This window comes from Oryzias latipes, chromosome 14, assembly GCF_053564925.1.
Source record: "Oryzias latipes strain Hd-rR chromosome 14, Olatipes_Hd-rR_3.1".
Lineage (NCBI taxonomy): Eukaryota > Metazoa > Chordata > Actinopteri > Beloniformes > Adrianichthyidae > Oryzias > Oryzias latipes.
In genome coordinates this window covers 26,636,659-26,662,244 of record NC_136250.1, presented here as the reverse complement: position 1 = coordinate 26,662,244, position 25,586 = coordinate 26,636,659, and the positions used below count along the sequence as shown (strand labels likewise).

Sequence of the window (25,586 nt, the reverse complement as noted above, 5' to 3'; positions counted from 1 at the left end):
TCATACTTCTCTCATACATGTCCTGAACTACTCTGACATACTTCTCTGCCACTCCAGACAATCTCATACAGTACCACAGCTCCTCCCTCGGCACCCTGTCATACGCCTTCTCTAAATCTACGAACACACAATGCAGCTCCTTCTGACCATCTCTGTACTTTTCCATCAACATTCTCAAAGCAAAAATGGCATCAGTGGTGCTCTTACGGGGCATGAAACCATACTGCTGCTCACAAATCTCCACCTTCTTCCTAAGCCTGGCTTCCACTACTCTTTCCCACAGCTTCATTGTGTGGCTCATCAACTTTATTCCTCTATAGTTGCTGCAGTTCTGCGTGTCACCCTTGTTCTTAAAGATCGGAACCAGAACGCTTCTCCTCCATTCGTCGGGCATCTTCTCACTCTCTAAAATCCTATTGAACAACCTCGTTAGAAATTCCACTGCTGTCTCTCCTAAGCACTTCCATACCTCCACAGGTACGTCATCAGGACCAACGGCCTTTCCGCTCTTCATCCTTTTCAGAGCCTTCCTAACCTCATCCTTTCCAATCTCTGCTACTTCCTGCTCCACAACAACCACATCTTCCTCCCTTCTTTCCCTGTCATTTTCCACGTTCATCAGCTCCTCAAAATACTCCTTCCATCTTTTCTGTACACTCTCCTGGGTTGTTAGCACCTTTCCATCTCTGTCCTTTATCACTCTTACCTGTTGCACGTCCTTCCCATCTCTGTCTCTCTGTCTGGCTAGTCTGTACAAGTCCTTCTCTCCTTCCTTTGTGTCTAACCTGTCATATAGCTCATCATAAGCTTTCTGTTTGGCCTTTGCCACCTCTCTCTTCACTCTACGCTGCGCTTCCTTGTACTCCTGTCTACCTTCCTCAGTCCTTTCTACATCCCACTTCTTTTTAGCCAACCTCTTCCTCTGGACGCATTCCTGTACTTCCTCATTCCACCACCAAGTCTCTTTACCGTCTTTCCTCTTTCCAGATGACACACCTAGCACCTTCCTACCTGTTTCCCTGATAATCTCTGCTGTAGTTTCCCAGTCATCTGGAAGCTCATCCTGACCACCCAGGACCTGCCTCAACTTCTGCCTAAATTCCTCACAAGTTTCTTCATTCTGTAGCTTCCACCACTTGGTCTTCTTTTCTGTTTTCCCTCTCTTCTTCTTCCTGACCTCCAGAGTCATCTTACACACCACCATGCGGTGCTGTCTGGCTACACTCTCTCCTACTACCACTTTGCAGTCATTAACCTCTCTCAAATGACCTCGTCTACATAGGATGTAGTCCACCTGAGTACTCCTACCTCCACTTCTGTATGTCACTCTATGTTCCTCTCTCTTCTGGAAGTAAGTGTTGACTACAGCCATTTCCATCCTCTTCGCAAAGTCCACCGCCATCTGTCCTTCCAGATTCCTTTCCTTCACAGCAAACCTGCCCATCACCTCCTCATCACCTCTGTTGCCCTCACCAACATGCCCATTAAAGTCTGCTCCAATAACAACTCTCTCTCCTCTGGGGATACTCTCTATGACCTCATCCAACTCACTCCAGAATCTCTCCTTCACTTCTAACTCACAGCCAACCTGTGGCGCATACCCACTGACTACATTCACCATCACCCCTTCAATTTCCAACTTTAGGCTCATCATCCTGTCTGAGACTCTTTTCACCTCTAGAACCCTGTTTACAAACTCCCCCTTCAGAATCACTCCTACCCCGTTTCTCTTCCTATCAACACCATGATAGAACAGTTTGTATCCTCCTCCAAAAGTACGTGCCTTGCTGCCCTTCCACCTTGTCTCCTGCACACACAGTACATCTACCTTCCTTCTCTCCATCATGTCTGCCAGCTCTCTGCCTTTCCCTGTCATTGTGCCAACGTTAAGAGTCCCTATTCTCAAACCTATGTTCCTGCCTTTTCCCTTCTCTCTCTGGTCACGGACCCTTCTGCTTCCCCTCTTTCTTCGACCAACAGTAGTCAAATTTCCACCGACACCCTGTAGGTTAACAGCATCGGTGGCGGTCGTTGTTAACCCGGGCCTCGACCGATCCGGTATGTCTAAAGTGGTGTGGATGATTCGCATAGTTATTTTGGCAATTTTTACGCCGGATGCCCTTCCTGACGCAACCCTCTCTATTTATCCGGGCTTGGGACCGGCACAGAGGCAACTGGCTTGCAACCCCTGTGGCTAGATAAATTGTACGTCTGTAAAATGATTTGTCAAAATTCAAGACTGATTGTTTCACCGTGCTTTTATACTGAAAGTAACACGCCTCACCGGAAGCTCGACTGGTTTCGGAGTCTCTCCCCTCCCTCTCTCTCCCCTTTTGCTGCCACTCAAACCTTCTACAACTAGCTGTATCAGACAGACTGAACCTCGAGGAGCTTTTGACGCAGTTTTTTTTTTTAATTGCCGGGTTCTAAATGAAGCTGTTGGTGGAGGGAGCACGCGCAGAGCGGAAGTTGTGTGACGAATAAGCGGAGCGGTTCTTGTTTTCCCACGGAACAGAGAAGGAGTTGGCATCTTTCATTTAATCTGCACTTCATCACACAGGTGAGTTTATGAAAAGTTCCTTCAATGAAACGCGATTAAAATGAACAAATGTTTCGTTTGAAACAGTTTCGGCGTCTATGCTAAGTAGCTAGCTAGAGAAGTATTCCGTTTCCTGAAAGCGGTTATCGCACTTTTCAAATGTTTTTTTTTTTTTTCTTTTTTAGTTTGACGCGTTTTTTCCTTAGTTAAACTTTTCTCCCTTTTGGTATCACTAAGAATAATTGTAAAAGCTGAGATTGGTTTTCTGCGTAAACGGATCCTGCTTATGATGTTGTGCTGGTGTTCTAAATATACATTTAGACTGAAAGATGCACACAACTGTGAAACTGAATGCACCACTAAACCTTAACTCTTACTGTTAACCTGTGGTTTTTCTGAATCCCATTCATTTATACATAAATAATAGATCTTTAGTGATATTATTTCCCTGTTTCAAAAAGACTTTTATAATGAACAACATTTGCAGAAAGATACAAATGTAAGATTTCCCAAGAGCCCAGCATATTATTCTGACAATGTATTTGCTGTTTCACGTATTTGCATTTTTAGAATTCACTAGGGAGTGTATTAACCTGTGGCTAAGTTCTGATTTGTCTGCATTTCCTAAATGGAAACCCACCAAACCCTCTTCGTAATTTATATTGACACAATTCTAAGTGGAGATGGATTCTGTAAACGTTGTTGTGACACAAATGCAGGCCTACATGAACACAAATGTGTGTTTCTGTACTTACTGAGATGCAAATCTGCTCTGAGTCGTGACTAAAAAACAAAATCACAGCAATGTTTTACAGAGAACACATGCAAAGACGGAGAGATGTCTGTCTGTTTGGCTTTAAATTAAAGTTAAATTTTACGTTTTTAGACATAAAATTGATTTGATGCCAATAAATTATAAGATATGAGATATAAAAAGATAAAAACAATATCCATACTCGCATACTACTAAAATTCCATCTTACAGCCCCACTGCAATCCTCTTTAGCTTTATTTTCAAAGTGTTACCAGTGTTCTTTTAATTATGATGATATTTTTATCCAAAAGCTGTGGGGGGTTTTCTTGGACATAGTTTCTATAGCAGTTCATTAGAAATTCACCTTGGAGTTGTAGGTGGGACTGTGAAAGCAGAGTAAGCACAACCCCCTTCCCATCATCCATCTGTTTACACTTTCTGCCTGGCGCTTACAGCGCCTCACAACCCCAACCTAACTTTACCGGTCCAGCAAAAATGTCGAGCAGTATTTGAACTATACGGCCGTACAGTTTAGATCCAGATTCCAGCTCAGACGAGGAAAACAAAGACGTACATGGATCGAGTCGTCTACATTGGATGCATCAGAATGGAGTGGAGCAGGGAGCTTTAAACTTCTTCTATGTCACAAATACGATCTTTTTCAAACGCCATTTTTTCCCATGTGCTCCTGATTCACAACGACTTGAATAACGAATACTCAGAAATACAATTTTAAGCTTAATTTTCTTGATGTTTCTCTTGTCCTCCATCAAGAGAAAAATGCCACAAGAACATGTTCAAATCAGCAAAAACACCGTTTTCATCAAAGTTGGTCTTTAAAAATGAAATTTGTTCTGCCTGTTTGAAAATCTTCACTAACAATGACCAAATGTTTGGCAGGAAACAAGAAAATAAGTATTCCATAGTTGAAAATCAGCTCTGGTTTGTTTATTTAAGGAGTTTTAGTGGTGTGCTCTTCAAAGGCTGTGTAAATAAATGACTGGTTAATAGAGGCAGACAGCTGTTGAAAGATTGAAACAAAAGACTTTGAACATTTGCTTCACTTGTTTTGGCTAGAGATGTCAGTTCCAGCTTCACTCTGCAAAAGAGGAATTGTATGAAAGTAAAAAGGCCCTTCTTTCAAGAAAAAAATGTCTTATTTTCTGTCTTGCGAAAAAATTATAATCTCATCAAGAATGTTTTTCGACAGTTAAATAATCTCAGTTTGAAAAAACATCTTTTTCTTAAAATTCAAATCCTTGGTAAGACCTTTTTTTCTTACCCCTATTTTTGTAGTGTAGCAAATAATCCCTTGTGTTTGTTTGCTGTTGTCATCACAGAAAAATGCAGGTGGAAATACACAATCTACGTGTATGATCCTGAAAATGCAATGCGGATGATCAAACTAAAAAACGAAAGCAAGATCTTAAAATTTAAAATGAAAATGCAAGTCAGTGGCTACAAGTCTGACATGTTTCCCTAATCTCACACATGAAGTGGTTATCAGGCTAACATCGGTTTCGCTTGTCTATTTTCAAGCCCAAGATAAGTTACAACTGCAGTCAGAACTAGCTAAAAAATATTTAGAAACTGAATCCTAGTACAGTTTCTTTTAGATTAATGTTTTGAGTTAAACCCACTTATATATTGAACCTTTTGTATGAATGGTAAAAAAACACATCCTGTTCCGTCAGATATTTATTGTGGTGATGCATAGAAGCCTGTTGTGCTGTGACTCCCTCCATATGGAGTTTTAGCGACCCACTCTGATGGAAATCCCTGTTTTGGTGTTTTTACATGTTTGCATGTGCCACAATATTGTGCGGTTTACAAACGGGAAAGGTTCTGTAACCCTCAGCATTTTGAAATCATTGAGTAAGTTGGTGTTAGATGTTTCACAACACTTCCAGAAACGGAGGTTTGTGAAAAAGATTATTATAGCAAATGAGAAGAACCTCCTGAGGAAAATCTACATCAAATTACAATCTATTTTTTGTCAGCTTTAAAGTCCCACTCCAATCTTTTTTTAATGTATTTTCAAATCATTTTGAGTGGTCTTTTAACCACGATTATGTAGTTTTTGGCCAAAAACCTATAAGACAGTTCCTGCAGAGCGGCGAGAGTTTATCAGAAATCCACCTTGAGTTGTGGGTAGGACTGTTGACTGGAGTAACCTAACCGCCCTTCCCATCATCCATCTGTTTACACTTTCTGCCGCGTTCTTACAGCCCCTCTCGCCCCCAACCTAACGGTGGCGGTTCAACAAAAATGGTCAGCGATATCAGAGTTTAGATCCAGATTCCAGCTCATACGAGGAAAATGAGAACACACGTGGCGTGGGTGTAGTTTGTGCACATTTGCAGCTTTAGAATCGTTTCTTCTGCTAGAGCTCATGCTGGTCTCTACGCTGGATCAGGAGAAGCCACTCTGTGACCCACAGATGGTCCAATCACAGCTTCCCAGTGGGATTTATGGGAAAACGTTTGCCAAAATACATTAAAACAGGGAGTTACAGCAGTTTATTGAAAAGGGGAAACTCAACTCCGACTCCCATCTTGCATAAGGATTTCTAAAGAGATTTCTTATTTATGATTGGTGGTTGAAGTTACCTTACTCGTTTTGTTGTTGTATTTTAGTAATTTTTGTGATTTGTAGCCTTTGATTAAGATGATTTGTGTACCGGTAAGTCTTTCCAGCTTGGAGAGCTGATGAAGTGGCCTTCCTTTTGTACTCAGGTGCCATGAGCAGCGAGTTGAACGTGCCTGTGGGCTCTCCCGCTCCAGGAGTGTCGGGGGACGGCGCTCTGGACACTGGAGGAATGGACTATAGGGACTGGGTGCGGCGCAGTTACCTGGAACTGGTCAGCTCTAACCACCATTCAGTGCAAGCGCTCTCCTGGAGGAAACTCTACCTCAGTCGTGCGAAGCTGAAGGCCTCCAGCAGAACGTCCGCTCTGCTCTCTGGCTTTGCAATGGTAAGTCGCTGCAGCCGTCTTCTCTGCCACAGCATTCGATCCTTTCTTTACTTTACAGCAGATTCTTTAATACCATCCGTATCTTTATGGATGCGAGGCCATAAATCAGAGAAATGAAATGCTCTCTATACAGCGTTTACTTCTTCTTTCTTGACCTGCTGAACACGGAACCGCTTTAAATCTTTCCTCCATCTGCATTTTTTTTATTTTTAGCAAAGGAAAGAATTTGCTTTACTTTCAAACTGGTTTTCAAAATGAAAGACAAGAGCACTCCTGTGCTTATTAACCCTCTTACAGGAACGATAGTCGAATTAGTGTTAATGCTGGAGCTCCTCTTCAACCGTTTATGCAATTAATGCAATTCCAGTGGATTCTGACGTGAAGAAAAACAGCTTTGCACCGATGCACAACATTTCACTGCGCTTGAGTGCTTACGCAATCCGCGTTTATCAGGGGCTTTCCTATGGGATTCCCTCCTGAATGTAGTAACCAGTGTGTGTTTGGGGTCTTAGGTCGCCATGGTGGAGGTGGAGCTGAAGGAGCAGTATAATTACCCCAGAGAGCTCATCATTGCCTTTAGTGTCTGCACCACGGTTCTGGTGGCCGTGCACCTCTTCGCCCTGCTGATCAGCACCTGCATCCTTCCCAACGTGGAAGCCGTCAGCAACATCCACAACCTGAACTCCGTCAGCGAGTCGCCGCATGAGCGCATGCACCACTATATAGAGCTGGCGTGGGGCTTCTCCACAGCCCTGGGCATCCTGCTGTTCCTAGCGGAGGTGGTGCTCCTCTGCTGGGTCAAGTTCCTGCCCGTAGACTCTGGCAAAGAGAGAAAAAAGCCCTCCCCGGGGGCGACAACGCCCAGCACAGTGGGGCCCACCGACAGCGGCTGGCACGCCGCGCTGGCCTCCACCATCATTATGGTCCCTGTCGCCGTGATTTTTGTGGTCTTCGCTGTTCACTTCTATCGCACTTTAGTCCGTCACAAGACTGATCGCCACCATCAGGAGATCGAAGAACTACACAAGATAAAGGTCCAGCTAGACGGGCAGGAGAGAGGCCTTCAGAGTGTGTGACCGCCGCTTCCACCACTTCCTCCCACGTTCTCATCCAGCCGTCTGGCTTCTCTACCCTAACGGGCTTGACGGTTTGGTGAAAAACCGATGCATGTCTTACTGCTTATTTATTGAACCGTGCAGCCACTTGGTCTTTGGGCCTATTTGACAGTGTGGCAACGTTTACCGAAAGAAGGGCTGTTGGGTTCCGTTTACTTTTTCCATTTGTGAAGACATCCAGAACTTTGTTTTCAAACGATGTTTTCACTTAAGGCCTTCGTCACAACTTCCCTTAACAGGTGGACACGGGCAGTAAGGACACCGTACATCAGCACCACCTCTACGTCATGTCATAAGTGCGTATGACTCACGTTATCCGTACAAATACGTTGCGATAAACTTTCCATACACACGACCATCGAATGTGGCCGTAGAAACCTTTAAGGTGCAGCCGCTCCTCTCGTCGGCCCAAAAACCCACAGAAATGCAGGTCAACCCCTATATGGGGGCATGTGACTAAGGCTTTAGTGGTTAACCAGTATCTTTGTAGGGTCTGTACCTCTTCATTTATTGGATGATGGTCAATAAACCTTGTGCCATCTTTTTCTCCCAACATTAACGTGCCTCCGAGGCACGTTAACGTTGGGAGCGGGGTCATCTGGACCCCACAAGATGGCACAAGGGATAATGGAGAGCTATTTTTACTTAGGTAGTTTTTTTTCCGCAGATTAGGAAAAAGGTTAAGGAGAGGCAAAGAAAAACAACAACCAGCTGTTTGAATATGAGTTATCATGTCTGGGGTCACGAGTTTATCTGACTAAACCTTTTTTTATATTTAAGCAATAGCAGCAATAGAAGCTGAGCCAAAACCATCACCTGATACGACTTTAACAAATGGGAAATCATAAGATGTTGATCAATTAACTTGGTGTAACCTACTGGATGAGCAGCATTCATCTTAAGTTTAGCGTGATTCTCATCCCGCCGTCCTTTAGAGCTTCAGATGGAGGTGAGAACTTTTAAAGACCCACACGGATCAAATTTGTACTTTTAACATGTTCTTATGGGATTTTTCCTGATGATGTATTAAGAAAATTGGGCTCAAAACGTAATTTCTGAGTATTTTCTTTATTCAAACTATTGAATCAGGAGCAGATTTAAAAAAAGAAGCAAAAAAAAAAAGAGCTTTTTGACAAAGAGCTTTTTTGTGATTCAGAAAATACACTGGGCGTGCCACAGGCCCACTGCTCTGAACTGTCAGCAACAGGGAGGGGAAAGGGCCCCACTGCCAGCTTGGTCTTTTGCTGAATTTCTGAAAAACTCCTGCCGCTCTGCAGAAACTATGTCCTAGAAAAAGACAGTTTTTTTGATTTTTGGCTCAAAACGGCGTACCGGTACTCACAATTAAAAACCACCGTGAATCATTTGGAAAAAGATCAAAATATGACCAGAGTGGGTCTTTAAAACATATTCAATATTTGATTTAAAGGCTCAACATAAAATCGGCTGGAAACAGAATGGATTTGTGCATGAATGTTCTCACCTGTCCTGAATGTTTCGTGTTTTAAAGTCTTACCCGCAAAGCGGTCAGTTTGCATTATTGTCGCAGCATTTTTATTGTGCTGTCTGTTACTTTGACTATAGAAGCCTGTGCAAAAAAAAAATATATATATCAAACTAGTTTTCATATTTGAAACTGATGCTGCTTCAATGTGAAATGTGTTTGTTCTTTTGGCCTCACAAGGATGCCTTTTATAAGCTACGGAGCCCGTGTCCTGACATTAAAAAATGAAAATATATCTCATTCCCACAGATTAATATCTTGTTCACACGGAATACTATTCCGTTCCCACAAGATAATATAGCGTTCCCTCGAAATGATTAACTCGTGCGAACAAAATAATTAATTTGTGCGAACGCAATACTGATTCACGTCATAAGTCTTTCATAAACACGGATATGGTCTCCATTCGGCCGAAAAAGCCCCTTTCAGAGGTAACTTCCATGTCTCTGTGACCCACATTTGTTCAAGAAAGGAAAAAGAAAAACAAGAATGATCAATTTATTACTGTCTCAATGAATATAAGAAAAATATAAGATTTATGATACCTAGGCTTGCTGCTTTGCCATACGATTCCCCGGACATAGCTCCTAGCTCTGCCGGATAAATGATCGGCTAGTTAGTAAGCATGTAGCCTACTAGCCTTCGAATGTAAAGCGACTGCAAAAGAGTATGTTAATAAAAGACAAGTCCTGAATATTATTATTCCTATTCGACCCTAAACTACAATATCAGCTGGCTGTCTGTCTACCGGCCAGCGGCCGGACAGAGAGCGACATCGTGTTTATGAATTACTTGTGAATAATTATTGCCTTCGCACGAGTTCATCACTTCGAGGGAAAACAATATTATCTTGTGGGAACAGAATAGTATTTCGTGCGAACAATATATTCTGTGGGAACGAGATATTTTAATTTTTAATGTCAGGACACGGGTTTCCGTAATAAGCTTCTGTTTTGCTGACATGTATTTGATAGGAGGTTACAGAGCGGGAGGAGGAGCAGCTTCAAGAATGCAGCGGATTTTTGTGAAGGTGATTCAACACATTCAGGGATTTAAGGAACCTGTTATTGCATTCCAAATAACAGAACTGACCAAAGTTTTGCTCAGTATTATTTTGTTTTTCCTCAAAAGACAAAAGTGCACTTGTAGCTTATTCAGAATGAAGTATGTTTTGCTTAGTTTTTATGTCAAACAACTGCAAAAAATGACAAAATGCCAAGGTCATACAATAAAAATGAAGCCTACCTTGTCTATTTTCTCTTTGATCTGCTGGTAAAAATAATTTCACACTTCGATTATATGTTTAATTTAAGTTTAAAAGTTGTCACAAAATTACTAACAATGAATAGATGGTCTTTAACTGTAACAGAACAAAATTTGTAAGCAAACATTTTGTACAACAGCTTTAAAAAATAAAAAAAGTATACATTTCTGAAAACCGCATCCATTCAAATTTAAAATTTTGATGCCAGAGTTTAAATATACAATGAAAATTACCCTTTGTTTTTTTTGTTTCTTTGTATAGTTTGGCCAAAGGACTTATTTGTGATTTTTTTTTTTTTTTGGCATGTAAATAGATTCATGATTTCCGGTTGCCCTTTTAGCAGTTGTTTCCCGTTAACCACCGCTAGAGGGCACTGTAGGCATTTACTGTAGTTGTGTGTGTATAAGTATTTGCTACAGACAGCAACGCAAAAGAAGCAGCGTCGTCCTAAGCAAACATGGAGAATCTGATCCTTTTCTTATTTCCATTGAGATGGTATTATTCCTGTTTAAATATCTTTCCTTCCTCGGACTACGGACAGATGAAATTTAACGTAGTTTTGTTTTGCTTCATGCCTTCCTTTATCCCTTGTGTTATCTTAGATGACCCCACCCTTCCATTGACTTGTTCTCCCTACCATGACAAAGGTGGATAAAGGTGGTGTCCATGGATTACATGAAATCTTTCCACCTTTATCCACCTTTGTCATGGTAGGGAGAACACGTCAATGTGAGGGTGGGGTCATCTAAGATAGCACAAGGGTTAGAACTCAAAACAAAGGACACACTTTTGGGTTTCAATCAAGTAAAATTTAATATCTACAAATTCTTTAGAAACATACGAGTTAGAAACCAGGGTTAGTCTGGGAGAAAAAAACGAAACTTCCATGACAGGACATTTATAAGTAACAAGATTCAGATCATCACAGGAGTGTTTTTTTATCTTAATATATTTCTCTGTTAGTAACAATTATTTTTATCCTTGGAGGAGGGAGAGATTTCCTTGATTACGTATGAGAAGTAGTCCTTTTTCAGGCCAGCAGGGGGCAAACTGTGCACATTTTATGGCACCGTGCTGTGATTCTACAGGCCTCCTTTCAGCAGCATTTTTGGAATAAAAAGAAATAACTCAGAGCTGCTAACCTGCTCCCAATGTCCAACCACATGAACCCCTCATATTTTACATGCATGAGGTACATTTACACAACAGATCTTCAATAAACAGTTTGACGGGTTGCATTAATCCAAGCATTAATCTTTTTGTCTTCGTTCTCTGCACAGATTTATAACTTAAAAGAGGAAGATAATTGTTTTTTAGCTTTAAACTTTTTTGTACATAAACTTAAAAATCTCACAAGAAGCTTTACCTGCACTGTTAGTTCATTTATAAGAACTTAAGCTTTTTTTTATTAACTTTTTTGACAAACAAAATTAAGAATACATGTAACTACAGAATAAAATGTAACTGTGATTCAAAGACAAAGCAGAATCATACTCCAAGACTAATGCCCTCACAGGGTAAAAAGAGAACAGAAAAAGAAAACACATGAACCTGAATCAAACTCAAATTGAAATGTGGCAGGTCTGTTGTGAGTCTTTGTGTCATCTGGGGAATGTTTAACACAACAGAAGGAGTGTGAACTCTAAACCTCGTGGATCTACATACCGGATTCACGCGCTAAACGCTCCAAAGTGGTTGGCTTGTTCGTTTGTAGAAATTAGGATTCTGCAGATTTACCTCAGAAATGTTTCCTCAGCGTTATCCTTTTCTTCTTTCAGGTTTCTAGTGCCGTTAGCTAATCGGAAGGAGCCTCAATTCAAGCAAAACTTCAAAAGCAACCTTCTGCTCATTTCATATATTAAATATTAACACCAATTTTGACCTAAAACAGATGAACAAACGTACAACCTCAGCTTAAACCCTGTTACAGACCATTTTTGAAACCACAAATCTCAAATAAAACGAAAAAAAGGAGATCTAAATAGAAAAAAAAATACTTCTCTGGTAAATAGTTACTTTACCAATAGTTACAATAAAAACTTCTAGGATGTGCAAGCACCCAGAATCACAAAAGGGAAACCTATTAATGTGCAAAAAAAAATCATTAAACTAATGACTCTGGGATAATGGAGCGCGTGTGTGAAGCAAGAAAGGCAACAAAAAGACAAAGTCAGCATGCGAGTCGACTACTATAAGGCAGCTGAACATCTTCCCTGCTGGAAAGCTCCAAATACAGATCAGAACTAGACTGATATCAGGTGTTTTGGCAGTTTTCACTGTTTTCAAGCCACAGATGGTTTAATGCGGATGAGCTGAACTCCACTCAGTGTTGTCCTCTTGCAGATCTAAAAAAGCGCAGCCTATGATTCGGTTCTGCCTGTTGTTTTTCTGTTACAGTGCTGTTGAACACGGTTTGCTGGAGTGTCTCAGAAGTCTAATTTGAAACATTTCTGGCTAAAACGTAGCCTTTTAATTTGAAGCTTTGTAACATTCAAATTCAAAGCGAAGCTTCAAGAAAAAAGGAAGCTTTTTAATCCACCATCATGCACAGTTTGTCCCGATAGTCCGAACATAAAAAAAAACTAAAAAAAAAGGTAAAGACGACATGCCGGCTGGGTTACAAAACAATCCGAAATCCTCAAATCCAGAGCTAACATAGCTTATAATCAGTGTAAGGCGAAAACAAACAACAGACATTACAGCGCAAAGGCCGCCGCTCTGGACAGGAGACCCCCCCTCTTAGTCGGCCTTCATAGTGGCAAACCTTTTCGCAGCCCCCCCCCCTCGGTGGCCTCATTTGGGGACTTACAAAGATTACACTCTGAAGCTCTCCCCTTTGCCGTCGATGTGGCGCAGGCGGAGGTAAACGTCAGTGCCGATGCCCTGCATAGACTGTACGGACAGGGAGCCCCCCAGGTACTCGGCATAGGCTCTGGATGTGGGCAGGCCGAAGCCAAACCTGCATGAGGCAAAGAGCGGCTTTAGAGGGACTGATGGTGTTCAAGGGGAAACCGATGGTTCAAATGACTGATTTGACATTTGAATCTCAGCAGTTGGTGTCCTGCGTCCAAAAACCAGGGTGAAGCTCGTGTTCTTACCCGTGCATGGGGCTGGACTGATTCCCGCTGTTGGTGATGTTGTTGAATAAGTTGCTCATGCGGGGGTCCTGAGCGCTCTCCTCCGCCGTGCTGAAGTGGTAGTCCATCACTTTGTCCAGTATATTGTGAGGAATGCCTCCACCGCGGTCCGAAATCCTGCAGGACAAACCAAAATGTGGTCACGTGTGTGGGGAAAAATTCCAGACATTCCCTCTATCTGCATAAAAAAAAAATTAAATGGGAAAGTTATTTTGAATTTTAAATTTACCACTAAAATTAGTTTTCTTTTCCTGTATTGTAACTTACTTAAAATTAAGACTTTCAAAGCTTTGGTTCTACTTATAAATATAAAAAGAAACTATTTTTTTCCAAAAGGGCATTTACTAATTACCAAAAGAATTAGATTGAATTTGTTTGCCGAGACACATCATGAGATATTTTTGATAAAAAGTGAAATACCCAAATAGTAGGTGTTTCAGTAAAAAGGCCACGCCCCAAAAAACACAAACACTTTTCAACTAAGAACAAAGAAAGGGAATTTCTCGTACTGATAAATAAAGTCCCATTCTGATGACAATCCTGTTTTTTTAACATGATCTTGTCGCATTTTTCTGTTAATGGAGAACATTTATAAAGAAAATTAAACTTCAAACAGCATTTGAGTATTTTCACAAATTGTCTTGAATCCAGATTGGAGGGAAAAAAAGGAAAAAACACTGAGGGGGCCACAAGCTCCCTGCTCCGAGCTGTCAGTGGCAGAGGGGGGGCGGGACAGGACTCAGAGGTGAATTTCTGATGAACTACTGCCGCTCTGCAGAAACTAGGTCCTAGAAAACGACAGTTTAATTTTTTACATTTTGTTAAAAACAGCTTTCTATTGATCAAAAGTCCACAAAAGATCAAAAAAGATGTTTGGAGTTTAAGGAACTCCAAGTTTACTCTGGAATCACCAATCAATCATTCTGGGAAAAGTTGGTTTCCAACTAATTACACTCAAACCACTTTTATTTGAGAAGAAACATTGATTGAATCACCTTATGACAAAGTCGATGTCATTGTTCGCAATAGTGACAACCACATCGGGTACGTTGTAAGGAGTGTCCAGGTGGCTTTCCATGGTGGCCCTGAGGAGGCGAATCAGTCATTTGATGAGCAAAACACACTTTTCATGAGAATTCTTTTCATTTTATGCCACTGATTTGGTGCTGGAAATGACAATCTGTCTGAGTGTGTCCTCATAAATGTTGGGTGGGTTTGACATGTTAGCACATAGAAAGTAACTGAAACAGGGTGTTAAAAAGTGAATTCCATACAGTTTCTTGTTTTATGTTTCTTCGTGTGCTCTGTCCATGACGAGTTTGGAGTTGTGGGAATGATTTCCTTCAAAGATTCTGTGTCTAAAAGCAGATCTCTCTGTTGCAGCAAATGACTCAGTTACAGCCTTTTTTGCTGAGTGGCTCAACTTTTTAAATAAATAACCATTTAAAATACAAAGCTATGATTCCTTAGAATAAATAAAGACTTGAAAAAGTCTTTAAAACCTAAGCCTAAACCCAAAAATGAACCATAAAACAGGGTTTTTCAGAATAAAGCATATTCAGTTCTTGGGGGGGGGGGATCAGATTTCATAATTGTTTCAAAATAAAAGCAGTGACAGAAACACCTTTTTTAAGAATTCAAAAAGCTAGAGGTTTGTCTGCATGTGAGCTGCTGACGCGGTTACCTCATGGCATTTTTAAGGAGTTCTGGTAGGATATAATCCAGAGGCAAAGGGATGAAGGGGAAGCGAGCGGCTACGTGTCCATTGATCCTCACTCTGGGTGAATTTCCATACTGATGCTCACACAGACGTCTGTTGGAGAAGAGGAACATTAGGGCGTCTTCAGACTGGGAAAACCGTTTGGTCCGGTCTCAGCCCGCTTAATTTGGTCCGGATGGAGTCCTGAACCTTGCGTTTGGTCTGTATTCAGACTGTGGTCAAGCGGCCTTTCTTAAAGCTCGTAAACAAAACCGTGTGACGTCCTTCGCTTTTAGTTCATTCAAACGTCATATATTTTGAACATCTGTATCAACTTTAAGCTCGACGCTTCTCACTTGCTGCTTTGGTCCGGTGGAGGCTTGCTGCAGGGCGGTTACCGACAAGAAGACAGCTAAGAAGGTACGCTAATAAGTGTTCATGATATATAGGTTACCGGGAAAACAGAGAGAAGCAACGTGGATCATGTCAGAATTGTTTTGATGAATTCAACCGATCACATTTCAATAAGTTCCTGTGTCTCATCGTTGTGGTGTTATGGCATTAAGAGAATTCTGTTAAGGAACAACAAGTTAGCTGTTAGGGTGACGTCACAGCAGCTGCCATCGTAACGAGACACAGAGGAGCATCTATTCCTACACTGTTTACGTACGGTGGCCCTTTTGGTCCAATTGTTCCGCTCCGAGGGCCGATTGTATTCAGACTGAGGAATCTCAGAGGGATTGGAAGCTAAGCCCGATTGGGAACAAACCGAGAAAAGGATTATCAGGGAAACGAACCAAATGTGTCTTGTGCAAATGCACCTTTAGTACCAATTTAAATCTTTTTAGATGATAAATCCCAAATATCTTCATTGCTCATAATCATAAGTTTATTCCTTTAGTCTTTTTACACTTTGATCTCGATTTCTACAGCTTACAGTTAAGCAGTTCAGGCATAAAAGCAACAAGTTTTGGCAATAAAACTTGAGTGATTTACTCATTTTTATTTATATTTAAAAAGATGGGGGGGAAAATTATTATTTACAAAATAATTGTTTGTTGTATTAGTCTTTGTCTAAGATAAAAACCAAGGAGATTGAACTGCGATTATAATTGTTTTTACGTTCACAAAAACGTTTTCTCAAATGATGTTTACATAAATAAACATTTTCAGTGTCAAGAGCTGATTTAAACTTTAACTTTATGTAAAAAAAATAAAACTTGTGTCTCTTCTGCATATGTGCTATACAGAAGGTCAACACATATGCACAACATAAGGTGCTGTAAAAAGATTTCTCTTCTACCCACTCCTTTTCAAGCACACGGTCTATTTTATGTCTTGTGTTTATTTTCATTTTGTGTTTGAAATATGATAAATGAATATAAGAAAAAACAGATCAAATGGTTCAACAAGTCCTAACAATAAAAAGATAGAAACCAGCTGATTTATGATTCTCTGATCAATATTCTATCATTCCTGAGCCATAATATGGTGAAGCAAAAAGGAAAACCGGTGACACTGACCTGGCAAAGTCCACCCACTTCTCTATAATTTTTTTAGGAGAAAGACGTCTGCATATGATTCCAACAAAATCCGGCTGCAGTAAGAAAATGACATTTAAATCAAGTTAAGTTGAACAGTTATTGCTTTTACATTACTCCAGTAAAATGTAAATACTTCAAAACTTTCAATTACAACAGCAGATACAGTGCTAATCAAAGATGACTAAAAACTCTGTGTAGAAATGAATAAAAGACTAGAAAATGTTGTAGAATATTTCTCTGAAGGCAGACGTACATTGTCCTCATGCAGAGCCAGATGATGAGTGGCCAACATTCGGATGCCGAGACGAGAGCACAGCGTTGTGTCCAAGAAGCTGCGAATGATCGTCTCATCCTGCTAAAGCCGAAAGAAAAACGAATTAGAAGATGAAGAAACGTTTATCAACCCCACAAAAATGAACATATTCGAAAATGATGATCCAAGCTGTGTTTAGAGCTCATGTATAGAAGACCCTTCTGATCAACTCGACCCTATGAATGAAAGCACTTTCTGCAGAGCAGCTTCTCCAGCACCTGGATGTGTCGCCGACACTCCCTGAAGCCCTGGGCCAGCATGGTGACCACGTCTTTGTGGTCGTCCAGCAGCTGCTGCACCAGCTTGCAGAAACGCGCCTCCATGTCCTGCTCTTTGATCTGCAGCAGAGGACAACGGCGTTCACAGACATTTCAAGCATCCCGAGTCCTCAAACTACCTTAAAAATGCAACTTCAACTCTAACATCAGTCCTTTAAAGGTTTCATAGGCTCTGCTGCAGTCTAATTGAACAAAAAAAAAAATCAAATAGCAAGATTTGTGAAAGGTTAAACAATTATTACACAAAAATCTGCTGTGATTTCAAACAACAAGTAATCTGCATTAATTACTTGTTTAATTAACTTAAAAAAAAAGACAACTGGTTCAGATTTGATTAAACTACATTAAACTTTTATTTCATAAAACCATTAGCATCAACTGGATTACAAATTCATTTTGCAACACAATTGAAAGCAGATCATGTCGACTGACAAGATGCCAATGAACCATTTCAGAGGAATACAGTAAGATTCCGTGTCACACAGCCATTGGCTCATTTCGCACGGATGAAAATTGGTCATTTGTGAAACATATGTGGAAAAAATGAGAAAAGTTGTGATCCTTTTCACAGATCTATCAGGAATAAACCACGGTAAAACTACAGAAGTACGAATAAACCGCCTAAATCACCGTAGAACATGAACCATGTTTGGTTATTGCGCCGTTTATGAGCAATTCATTAGTGAGTTGTGCATCAATTACATAATTTTAACGCGATATGTGCGCCGTTACAAGATATAGAAGTTATCCATCGGGGGAATAGGCGGGAAAATTCTGTTAGACATACATGAGACGGTCATAGAAAGCCACAAATTTGTGTATGCATCTCACAAAAATCATGCACACTAGCGTAATATTTGTGTATAAACTACGTAAAATAAGCGTAAATATCAACAAGCCAAAAATCTTGAAGAGCTCAAAACTAAATTTCCTCAGTGAACATCTGCGCACATTGATGAATGAAGAATACAAGAAACACAAGTTACAAATATCACGCATGAATCACAAAAGACCGACATTTTATACGTTGAAAATACACAAGTATTGGCTGTGTGACACGCCTTAAGACTTGTGTACTTAGAGAAGAAAAACTCGTTTTATTTTGTTTAATTATTGTTAAAAACTGCCTCAAAACTTTCTTTTTAGGTTTGAAAATCAACAGCTAAAGCAAAAAGACATAACTGGTGTTTTTTTAACTGTCACCTCACATAAAAACAGGAAGATGTGGTTAGCATTAGAAACAAAAAGCAAAGTAAGTTGGATTTTTTTTTATCGCATTTGAATTTTTGCAGGGAGATTCTCTCAAACGTTCCCGTCTAACTGCTTTCACTAAATCATCCGAGTCGGCAGCGTCGACAAACCTGAAGGTGGAGATAAAAATCAGATAAAAAAGAAAACCTAATATGCTATAAAAACATTACACAATAGCTAGTTTTTACTCTAAAATAGACTAAGATTCTAGTTTATTCTTCCTTTAGCCGACTTTTGGACAGTAAAAATAAAAAACAGCTTTTTTTTCCTGCAAAGTAAAGTTAGTCTTTTCACCCTTCAGTGTACAATCCAACGCAGTGACATTTCCTAAGATGTTGCTTCAACTTAAAGTTTGTTTTAGGAAACACAAATGCGACTGAAACTTAGAGTTTTAGGGCCAGTTTACAAAAAAAGTTTTTTAAATACAACTTTTAAGTCATACATTTACGAGAAAAAGTCATAACTGTTAAATGACGAGATTTTAAAGAAAAAAAAAAGTCATAGATTAACGAGGAAAAACACCCAAGTTTTCCGTTTATCGGAGCCTAGCTTGAAGATGAAATATGTGGAGCCTTTTGTGAAGCTTCGTTTCCAGATAGGTTTAAAAAAAAAAAAAAGATTCTGAACCTTTTGGTGACTCAAAATCAGATTATTATCAGTGGAGCTGGCTTTCCGGGGTTGTGCGTCAGTAAAGCAGAGTTTCATCTGTAAAATAAGGAGCTCAGAAACACATTTGGGTGTAGAGGACCAATACTTTATTTTCCTTTTCATTCACACACCCTGAAGTTCATTTGTCCCATTACGTCATGAACCTGTCATCCGAACACCAATGCAGAAGTAAACAGTGTTACATGCGCCCCCTCCTCCAGATGAAACGTCCCGTTTTAACATAAAACAATAAAGAGGAATGAAAATACTCTGTTATATTAGCATTAGAACGTTAAAAATGCCAAAAAGTGCTCCTCCTCGGACGGAAGCATCACACAAATGTAGAGATCTGGTCTTTGGTGGAGGAAGAAATTATTCAAGTGGACAGCTGCAGGGATACCGACGGCTTCATCAACGTCTGCAGAGATTCTGCAAGACACCCATCAATAAATAAAACATTAATAAATCCTAAATCAAACAAATGAGCGTCCAAACGTTTGGAACCTTATCAATAAACATTCAGCTCACCTGTTCCATTGAGTTTAGTCGGTCTGCTCTGCTGCGCGGCGTTCACTTGCTGCTGCTCTGTATGCTCACTTCTAACTTTAATATCGTAAAATTACAAGTTTTTTTCTCGTAAATCTACCACTTAAAATCGCGTAGTTTTCTTTTTTTTTGGTGGCCCTAAATCTCTGTTGTAGAAACTTGAATCTTCAGCGCTGCAGATTAGAGTTGGGGCCAGCCAACTGTAAAGCTGCTGCATGCAGGCTCATCTGACGGGACATGTTCACGTTTTGTTGTTCTCAGATCTTCTGATCCGTCATCTTTGGTACCTGTGTGCAGGACTCACCTGGGGGAACTCGCTCAGCATGTGGTAGGCTCTGATGTACAGTTCATGCTGTTGGGAAGGGGAGGAGAAAAGCAGACTGTAGTTAGTGTGAAGCTCTGCAACCCAATCCACCAGACGGCATCCGAAGCTCCAGGAGTGACCCCTGACCGGGCCCCAGAGCCTCACGGAGCCTTTCTCACGTAGCTTTAATTACTGAGGACTACAGGATTCATCACCTAGATTACTTTTCTCACAAACACTTCTACTCATGAAAGAAATCTAGTGAGAAAAATGACAGGAATTAAAGAGAATTCTCTTCATTTGGAGGCTGATTAACATTAATTCCTTTTCTTTAGAACCTGCTTTTATAGTTTTTTTTAAAGAAGAAAAAAAAAGGTGACCTAGACTCTTTATTGTTTACAACTGGTTACATAACAAAAACCACTTTCACTGTATGCAAGAGACGCCTGAGAAACCACAGAGGCAGCAATCTGGGGCAAAGTTCAAAAACAATGAAACGGCTTTTTTGAAGGAGTTAGAGGGAAAACCGACTGGAGAAAGACCAGAGATCTGCTGTTATTTCACACGACACTTCTGTCTTTTTGGAGGATATTCCTACAAACAAATACTCTGTTTGTGAAGGGAAAAAAAGGGTCTCCAACAAAGATGCCTTAAACAGAGTGAAAGGTTGAAATTTTTTGGCCCCAACTTATAAAAAAAATCCACATTTACTTTAAAAACAAAAAAAATGATGCCTGACCCAGTTTAGACAAACCCACAGTCTGCTGTCCACTTACTGTGAAATGTTATTAACCAAAAAAAGCAACATATTAGGCCTGCACAATGAGTCGCAAATTTATCATTATATCTTTATCAAGCTGAGCAATACGCATATGGAAACGAACGGTGAAAATTGCGATAAATGTTGACCTTAAATGTGCTAAAACAGTCTTATGGCAGATTGAAGTATTTAACGAATCAAATAAATCCCTTTATTTATTTGACCACTCAGATGATGTTAGATATGTAGACGATGGTCATTTGGAGTATAATTTAAGTGATATTGACTCTTATTCAAATTAAACTGTTGTAGGGAAAGAGAATTAATGTTTTTTGGCCGCTTTGCTATTTGTTTGTGTAAGTTATATCGTCAGCGCAATATTGACTACTAATATCTCAAATTTTCCTCATATCGTGCAGCCCTACTACACATAAAAAGGAAAATTAAAGAACAAAAACTATGAACAACATAACTTTTTGATGCTTTCACACAGAAAAAAAGCCAAACCACGACAAATGAACAGCATGTATATTAGATTAATTTGGGAGCCGTCAGGACTTCAGCCTGATCTGTTCAACTGAACTTCTCTAACAGGAACAGCAAAGTGGAAAATGCTCTTTAACCCACTGGGACATTCATCTTTTATTAAAACCTGAAAATCTTCTACGGTCAACAGACTCGGCCGCTGCAGGCAGAAGTAATTTGATGATTCACTCTGATAAAAACTGTGTTTTTAACATGCTTTGCAGCAGTTTTATGATGATGGAGGACAGCTCCCACTTACGGTACATTTCTGAATATCGCTTTATTCAAATAAATAAACAGATGAAAAATGCTGTAGGAAAAAGCCTTGTTTTAATTTTCAGTAAAAGTTTCTAATTCTGTTTTGCTATTAAAAAAACCCTCAAGCTAATTCGGGAGGAAAATAGCCTATGGACGTTCCTTTACACCAAAAATTCAAGCATTGGACCAAAATTATTAAAATGTTCTTTTGATAATAATGAAATTGTCCTTTGGAAAAGGAGCAATGCCCTAACTTTTTCCCGAAAAAAAATATAATTTTAATGTGATTCTGGATTGGGTTTAGATATAAATTCAGTCATTCTGATGCAAATATTTAATCCAGATATGTGGCACTGAATTGTACTGACATAAACTGTTTTAAGAGCATTTTTAGGCGATTAAAATCAAATATCTGCCCACAATAGACTGATGTCTAACAGACTGTGGCTGTTTAGGTAACGTCTATATTTAAACTCAGTTGTGCTTCTTACAGGCTGGTAATGACCACTAAACCTGGTAAATGTTTCACTAAGTCACAGGACTTTAGGTCGTGTTCTGTTTTTCTTTCATGAATGTGTTGCAAACATCTAACGGAGTCTGCACTTCTAAAGAAATAAAATAAAAAAACAATACATTTAGTTAGATTTTCATAAAAAGAACCTAACTTTAGTGGGATTTACATGAAATACGGTATGCTGACTTTTTTTGGAAACTACTTTGGCAAAAAAAGAGAGCAAAAATCTTTAAGACGCCTCTGTTCTTTGCGAGCATCTGCTGCTGAGCTCACGTCCCGTCAGCTTACCGAAAATGTAAACAGTGAAAATCCCAAAGTGTAGCAGGAGCGTGATTCTTACCACTTGCAGTATGGTGGGGTTACAGCCAATGATGAATGGCAAACTGCGGAAACCCTTGATCCGATGAGCAATTCTTACAGGAAGCTCCTTGTGAAGATACCTGGCACTGCTCTAAAAATCACACACATGCAGGTGGAAGGGAAACGCTGGTGAGATATTTAACAGACACTCAACGGCGCTTTCAGTGCGGCTCTTTTGTTTACCAAGATGTGGTGTCCATCAGGAGACTTTCCAGAGTACAGCAAGGTTGCTAAGGTTAGACGCACTGAGGCCTGGACAGAGAAAAACAGTTTTCCCAGGAAAATTAGTTAAATATTTCAATCTACAACCAATTTTAAAGAAGAAAGATGTTTAATTTTCAACCAATTAGACACATTTAACAATGATATTTGTGTTTTTAACATGTTCTTGTTGCATTTTTCTGATGATGGAGGACATGCATTACAAAAATTGAGCTGTAAATTGCATTTATGAGCACCTCTTTAATCAAATCATTGCAGAGCAGTTGGGAAAAATTCCCATTTGAAAACGATTGAATTTGTGACAAAAGCTACAGTCGACGGGCCACAAACTCCCTGCTCTGCTCCATTCTGATGCATCACAAAAGATACATGTACGTCTTCATTTTCCTCACCTGAGTCAGCATTTGGATCAAAAATGGATAGCCAGCAATATCTGAGCTATCCGTTTTTGTTGCACAGGTAATGTTAAGTTGGGGGGGGGGGGGGGTGTAAGGGACCGTAAGCTAGCAGGACAGAACGTAAACAGATGAGTGATGAGAAGTGGGGACACAGTCCCACACACAACTCAGAGGTGAATTATGCCTCCGCTCTGCAGAGGACGCCGTTTTTCTTCTAAATTTTGGTTAAAAACAGCATAATCAGAATTAAAAGACCGCTGGGGACACTTTGAAATTAGATCAAAATATGATCGGAATGGGTCTTTAATGGAAAACTATTTAACATGTGAGCAGTGGCTAAACCATCGTTACTAAATTTAGTAACACTAATGAACCAAATTATTCGCAATATACAACTTTTAACAAAAAAATTGCCACAAAAATTTACACATTTATCGATACAAATCAAAATCGATGCCATTTGAGTGTTAAATGCTTAACATTTTTCTTAAATTGGAATTCACCACAACAAAATTAAAGTAAGAATACAGAGACACACCTGTATGCTTTTACATCCACTGTCTGTATCTGATTGTAAAGATTTGAGTGTTTGCTGCTCCAAGAGAGGTATGGTCTGTTTATGTGTAACTGGTACAAACAATAATTTGAACTGAAACAGGAAAATAAATGACAAACCTATGAGATTCACTAAAATGAATGACAATTTCATAAATCTTAAAGAGGAACCCAACACAACAGTTGTTTACTCCACCAACAACAAAACCTGCAGAGCTGTGAGTTTCTTTTTTACTAACTAAGGCAAATTCTGTAAGTTGCATTCCCAGCCTTTCTATTTTCCTTGAGCAAACAAAGTCAAACAAAGAATGGGAGTTTGTCCAGCAGGAGACATTTGTCAGGCACGTGACTAGAGAATGGAACCAGAAATAAATTTAAAAATAACTTAGAAGGAATGTAAGAGGATGAGAGAACTTTTTATGTGACAAACGACTTCATTATTGTTGGCAGTGGCTAAATAGAGGCGAGAAGTCGTGCAGCACAGGCAGGGTCAACACAGGCCGAATAACTGGGTCAAACCATTATCCATTGCTCCAACGTCATTCTGACAAGTATTTTTGCCTGCAATTACAAAAAAGTTCGGCCTTGCTCGCCATAAATAACGTGTTCTAATTTAAAACACAGCTCAGAACATACTGTTGTTGCTCCGAATTATTGCACAAGGTGTTCAGCTAGCTAAATGTTCTCTTACGACGCGGCGTTCAAGTTACGGGGGCGAACCGAAAGTTCAAACAGAGTGTAACTGCTCAGGCAAAGAAATGTGTTACACTGAAGACAGAATAACAATAATTTACATCGTAGTATAAAGTGTATACATAGAAAACTTTGTTTACATTTTTTATGTAACAACTGCTAAAAAAAAACTCGCTAATCATTATATAACTTATATGTCAATTTTTATTTTATATGGTTTAACTTGAAGTAATGAAATAGATAAAAATCTTTACTTGGTTGGATAGCTGACTACATAACACGATGAAACGAAAGATTTGTGTATATTATTTTGTTTTTATTACAAAGAAAAGTTGACTTTTTCACCGGTTCCAGACTGTCCTTGAACGCAACGCCAGTAGTGCTAACGGCTTCGCTATTTAGCTACAGCTAGCTTACTCGCTGGGTGCCGGGGATGTAGGACTCTCCTTTTCTGGACAGAACACCTGTTCAAACTCCCTCCTCTTACCTTTTCTGCTGAAACGTCGATTGCAGACTGGTTGTAAAAAGACGTGACAGTCTTCGACCGCTCCCTCGCCATCTCTGAAAATCCTTGCATCGAGGATGTGGACCGAAATCTTCGGCTTCCAGCAGCTGACACCGGAGGCAATGTTTTGGTAGCGGGGGCCAGTAAGAGGCTGCGGAGCCTCGGCCGGGTTCCGCCGGTAACACCGCACAGCATCTCCGCCACGAGTCCCGCTAAACCTGAACGCATTTGGAGATGGTCTGTGAATGCCAACAGGACTGGCCTGCTCCAAGAAAAAAAAATATAAAAAAATAAGGCTGCTATGAAGCCATTGGGGTCACGTCGTACTAAAGCACAAAGGCACGTATCTGAAAACAGTAGAGAGACTAAAGGAAGGCCTTGAATCCGATTGGCTGTTAATGGAGCGATTTGGGGTAGCGACATGACAGCTCAGCCAATCAGGAGGCTAGGGGGCGGGGTAAGCCATTGCTGTAACCCCCCAATTTACAGCCAATGCCCAATGCACGAGATCACACAAAAGAACACACATTCTTGTCCGGTACTTTAGTACCGAACTTAACGGATCAGACAGTACAACTTAAAACTAAACATCAGCGGGATTATTTTTAATGTATGTGCTAATTTAGTCATGTTATATCCATAAAAATGTGTTTCAAAGGCGCAGAAAAAGAAAAAAACTAAATGAGCCTGGCTGTTTTATCTAATCCACTTTTTTATACAGCATTTTATTAAAAAGGTTTCAAAAGTATTATTTAAAGTACTTTTAGGAACTAATACACTTTAGTAATTACCTTTTAAACTACTTAATTTAAAAAAACCATGACGTTGCCACTACTGGAAAGAATAAATACATTAGTCAATGCTTATCAAATTTGGCAGTGATTACTTCCATACTGCAACAAAGATACAGTTTTACAAATACTAAT

General features: G+C 39.9%; 2 protein-coding genes across 3 annotated transcripts; one reads left to right on the top strand and one right to left on the bottom strand.

Annotated features, from left to right (window-relative positions):
• The first annotated feature begins 2,328 nt into the window (after nucleotides 1-2,328).
• orai2 (ORAI calcium release-activated calcium modulator 2) lies at nucleotides 2,329-10,324 on the top strand. The gene is made up of 3 exons (XM_004076832.5): nucleotides 2,329-2,560; nucleotides 6,029-6,267; nucleotides 6,780-10,324. Exons 2-3 carry the CDS (start codon nucleotides 6,034-6,036, stop codon nucleotides 7,341-7,343), a joined length of 798 nt encoding a protein of 265 aa, XP_004076880.1. The 5' UTR covers nucleotides 2,329-2,560; nucleotides 6,029-6,033; the 3' UTR covers nucleotides 7,344-10,324.
• Nucleotides 10,325-10,937: 613 nt separating this feature from the next.
• Nucleotides 10,938-25,348, bottom strand: bckdk (branched chain ketoacid dehydrogenase kinase). 2 transcript variants are annotated; one of them, XM_078930819.1, is made up of 11 exons: nucleotides 24,643-25,348; nucleotides 22,471-22,539; nucleotides 22,268-22,378; nucleotides 19,871-19,918; nucleotides 17,062-17,181; nucleotides 16,784-16,885; nucleotides 16,510-16,583; nucleotides 14,972-15,100; nucleotides 14,283-14,372; nucleotides 13,249-13,404; nucleotides 10,938-13,109 (listed from the first exon to the last, which is right to left on the bottom strand). In XM_078930819.1, exons 1-11 carry the CDS (start codon nucleotides 25,081-25,083, stop codon nucleotides 12,965-12,967), a joined length of 1,485 nt encoding a protein of 494 aa, XP_078786945.1. In that variant the 5' UTR covers nucleotides 25,084-25,348; the 3' UTR covers nucleotides 10,938-12,964. The 2 variants fall into 2 exon arrangements, with proteins under 2 accessions (XP_078786945.1, XP_004076836.2); XM_004076788.5 differs by having other exon boundaries at nucleotides 16,784-16,882; nucleotides 24,643-25,147.
• Nucleotides 25,349-25,586: the final 238 nt, after the last annotated feature.

Excerpts from the sequence above, each read along its gene's own strand:
- orai2 (XM_004076832.5), top strand. The coding sequence starts at position 6,034 with ATGAGCAGCGAGTTGAACGTGCCTGTGGGCTCTCCCGCTCCAGGAGTG. Across the intron at positions 6,268-6,779 it reads TGCTCTCTGGCTTTGCAATG|GTCGCCATGGTGGAGGTGGA; the intron begins GTAAGTCGCTGC and ends TTGGGGTCTTAG.
- bckdk (XM_078930819.1), bottom strand. The coding sequence starts at position 25,083 with ATGTCGCTACCCCAAATCGCTCCATTAACAGCCAATCGGATTCAAGGC. Across the intron at positions 22,379-22,470 it reads CTGATGGACACCACATCTTG|AGCAGTGCCAGGTATCTTCA; the intron begins GTAAACAAAAGA and ends TGTGATTTTTAG. Across the intron at positions 17,182-19,870 it reads TGCTGAGCGAGTTCCCCCAG|ATCAAAGAGCAGGACATGGA; the intron begins GTGAGTCCTGCA and ends CCTCTGCTGCAG.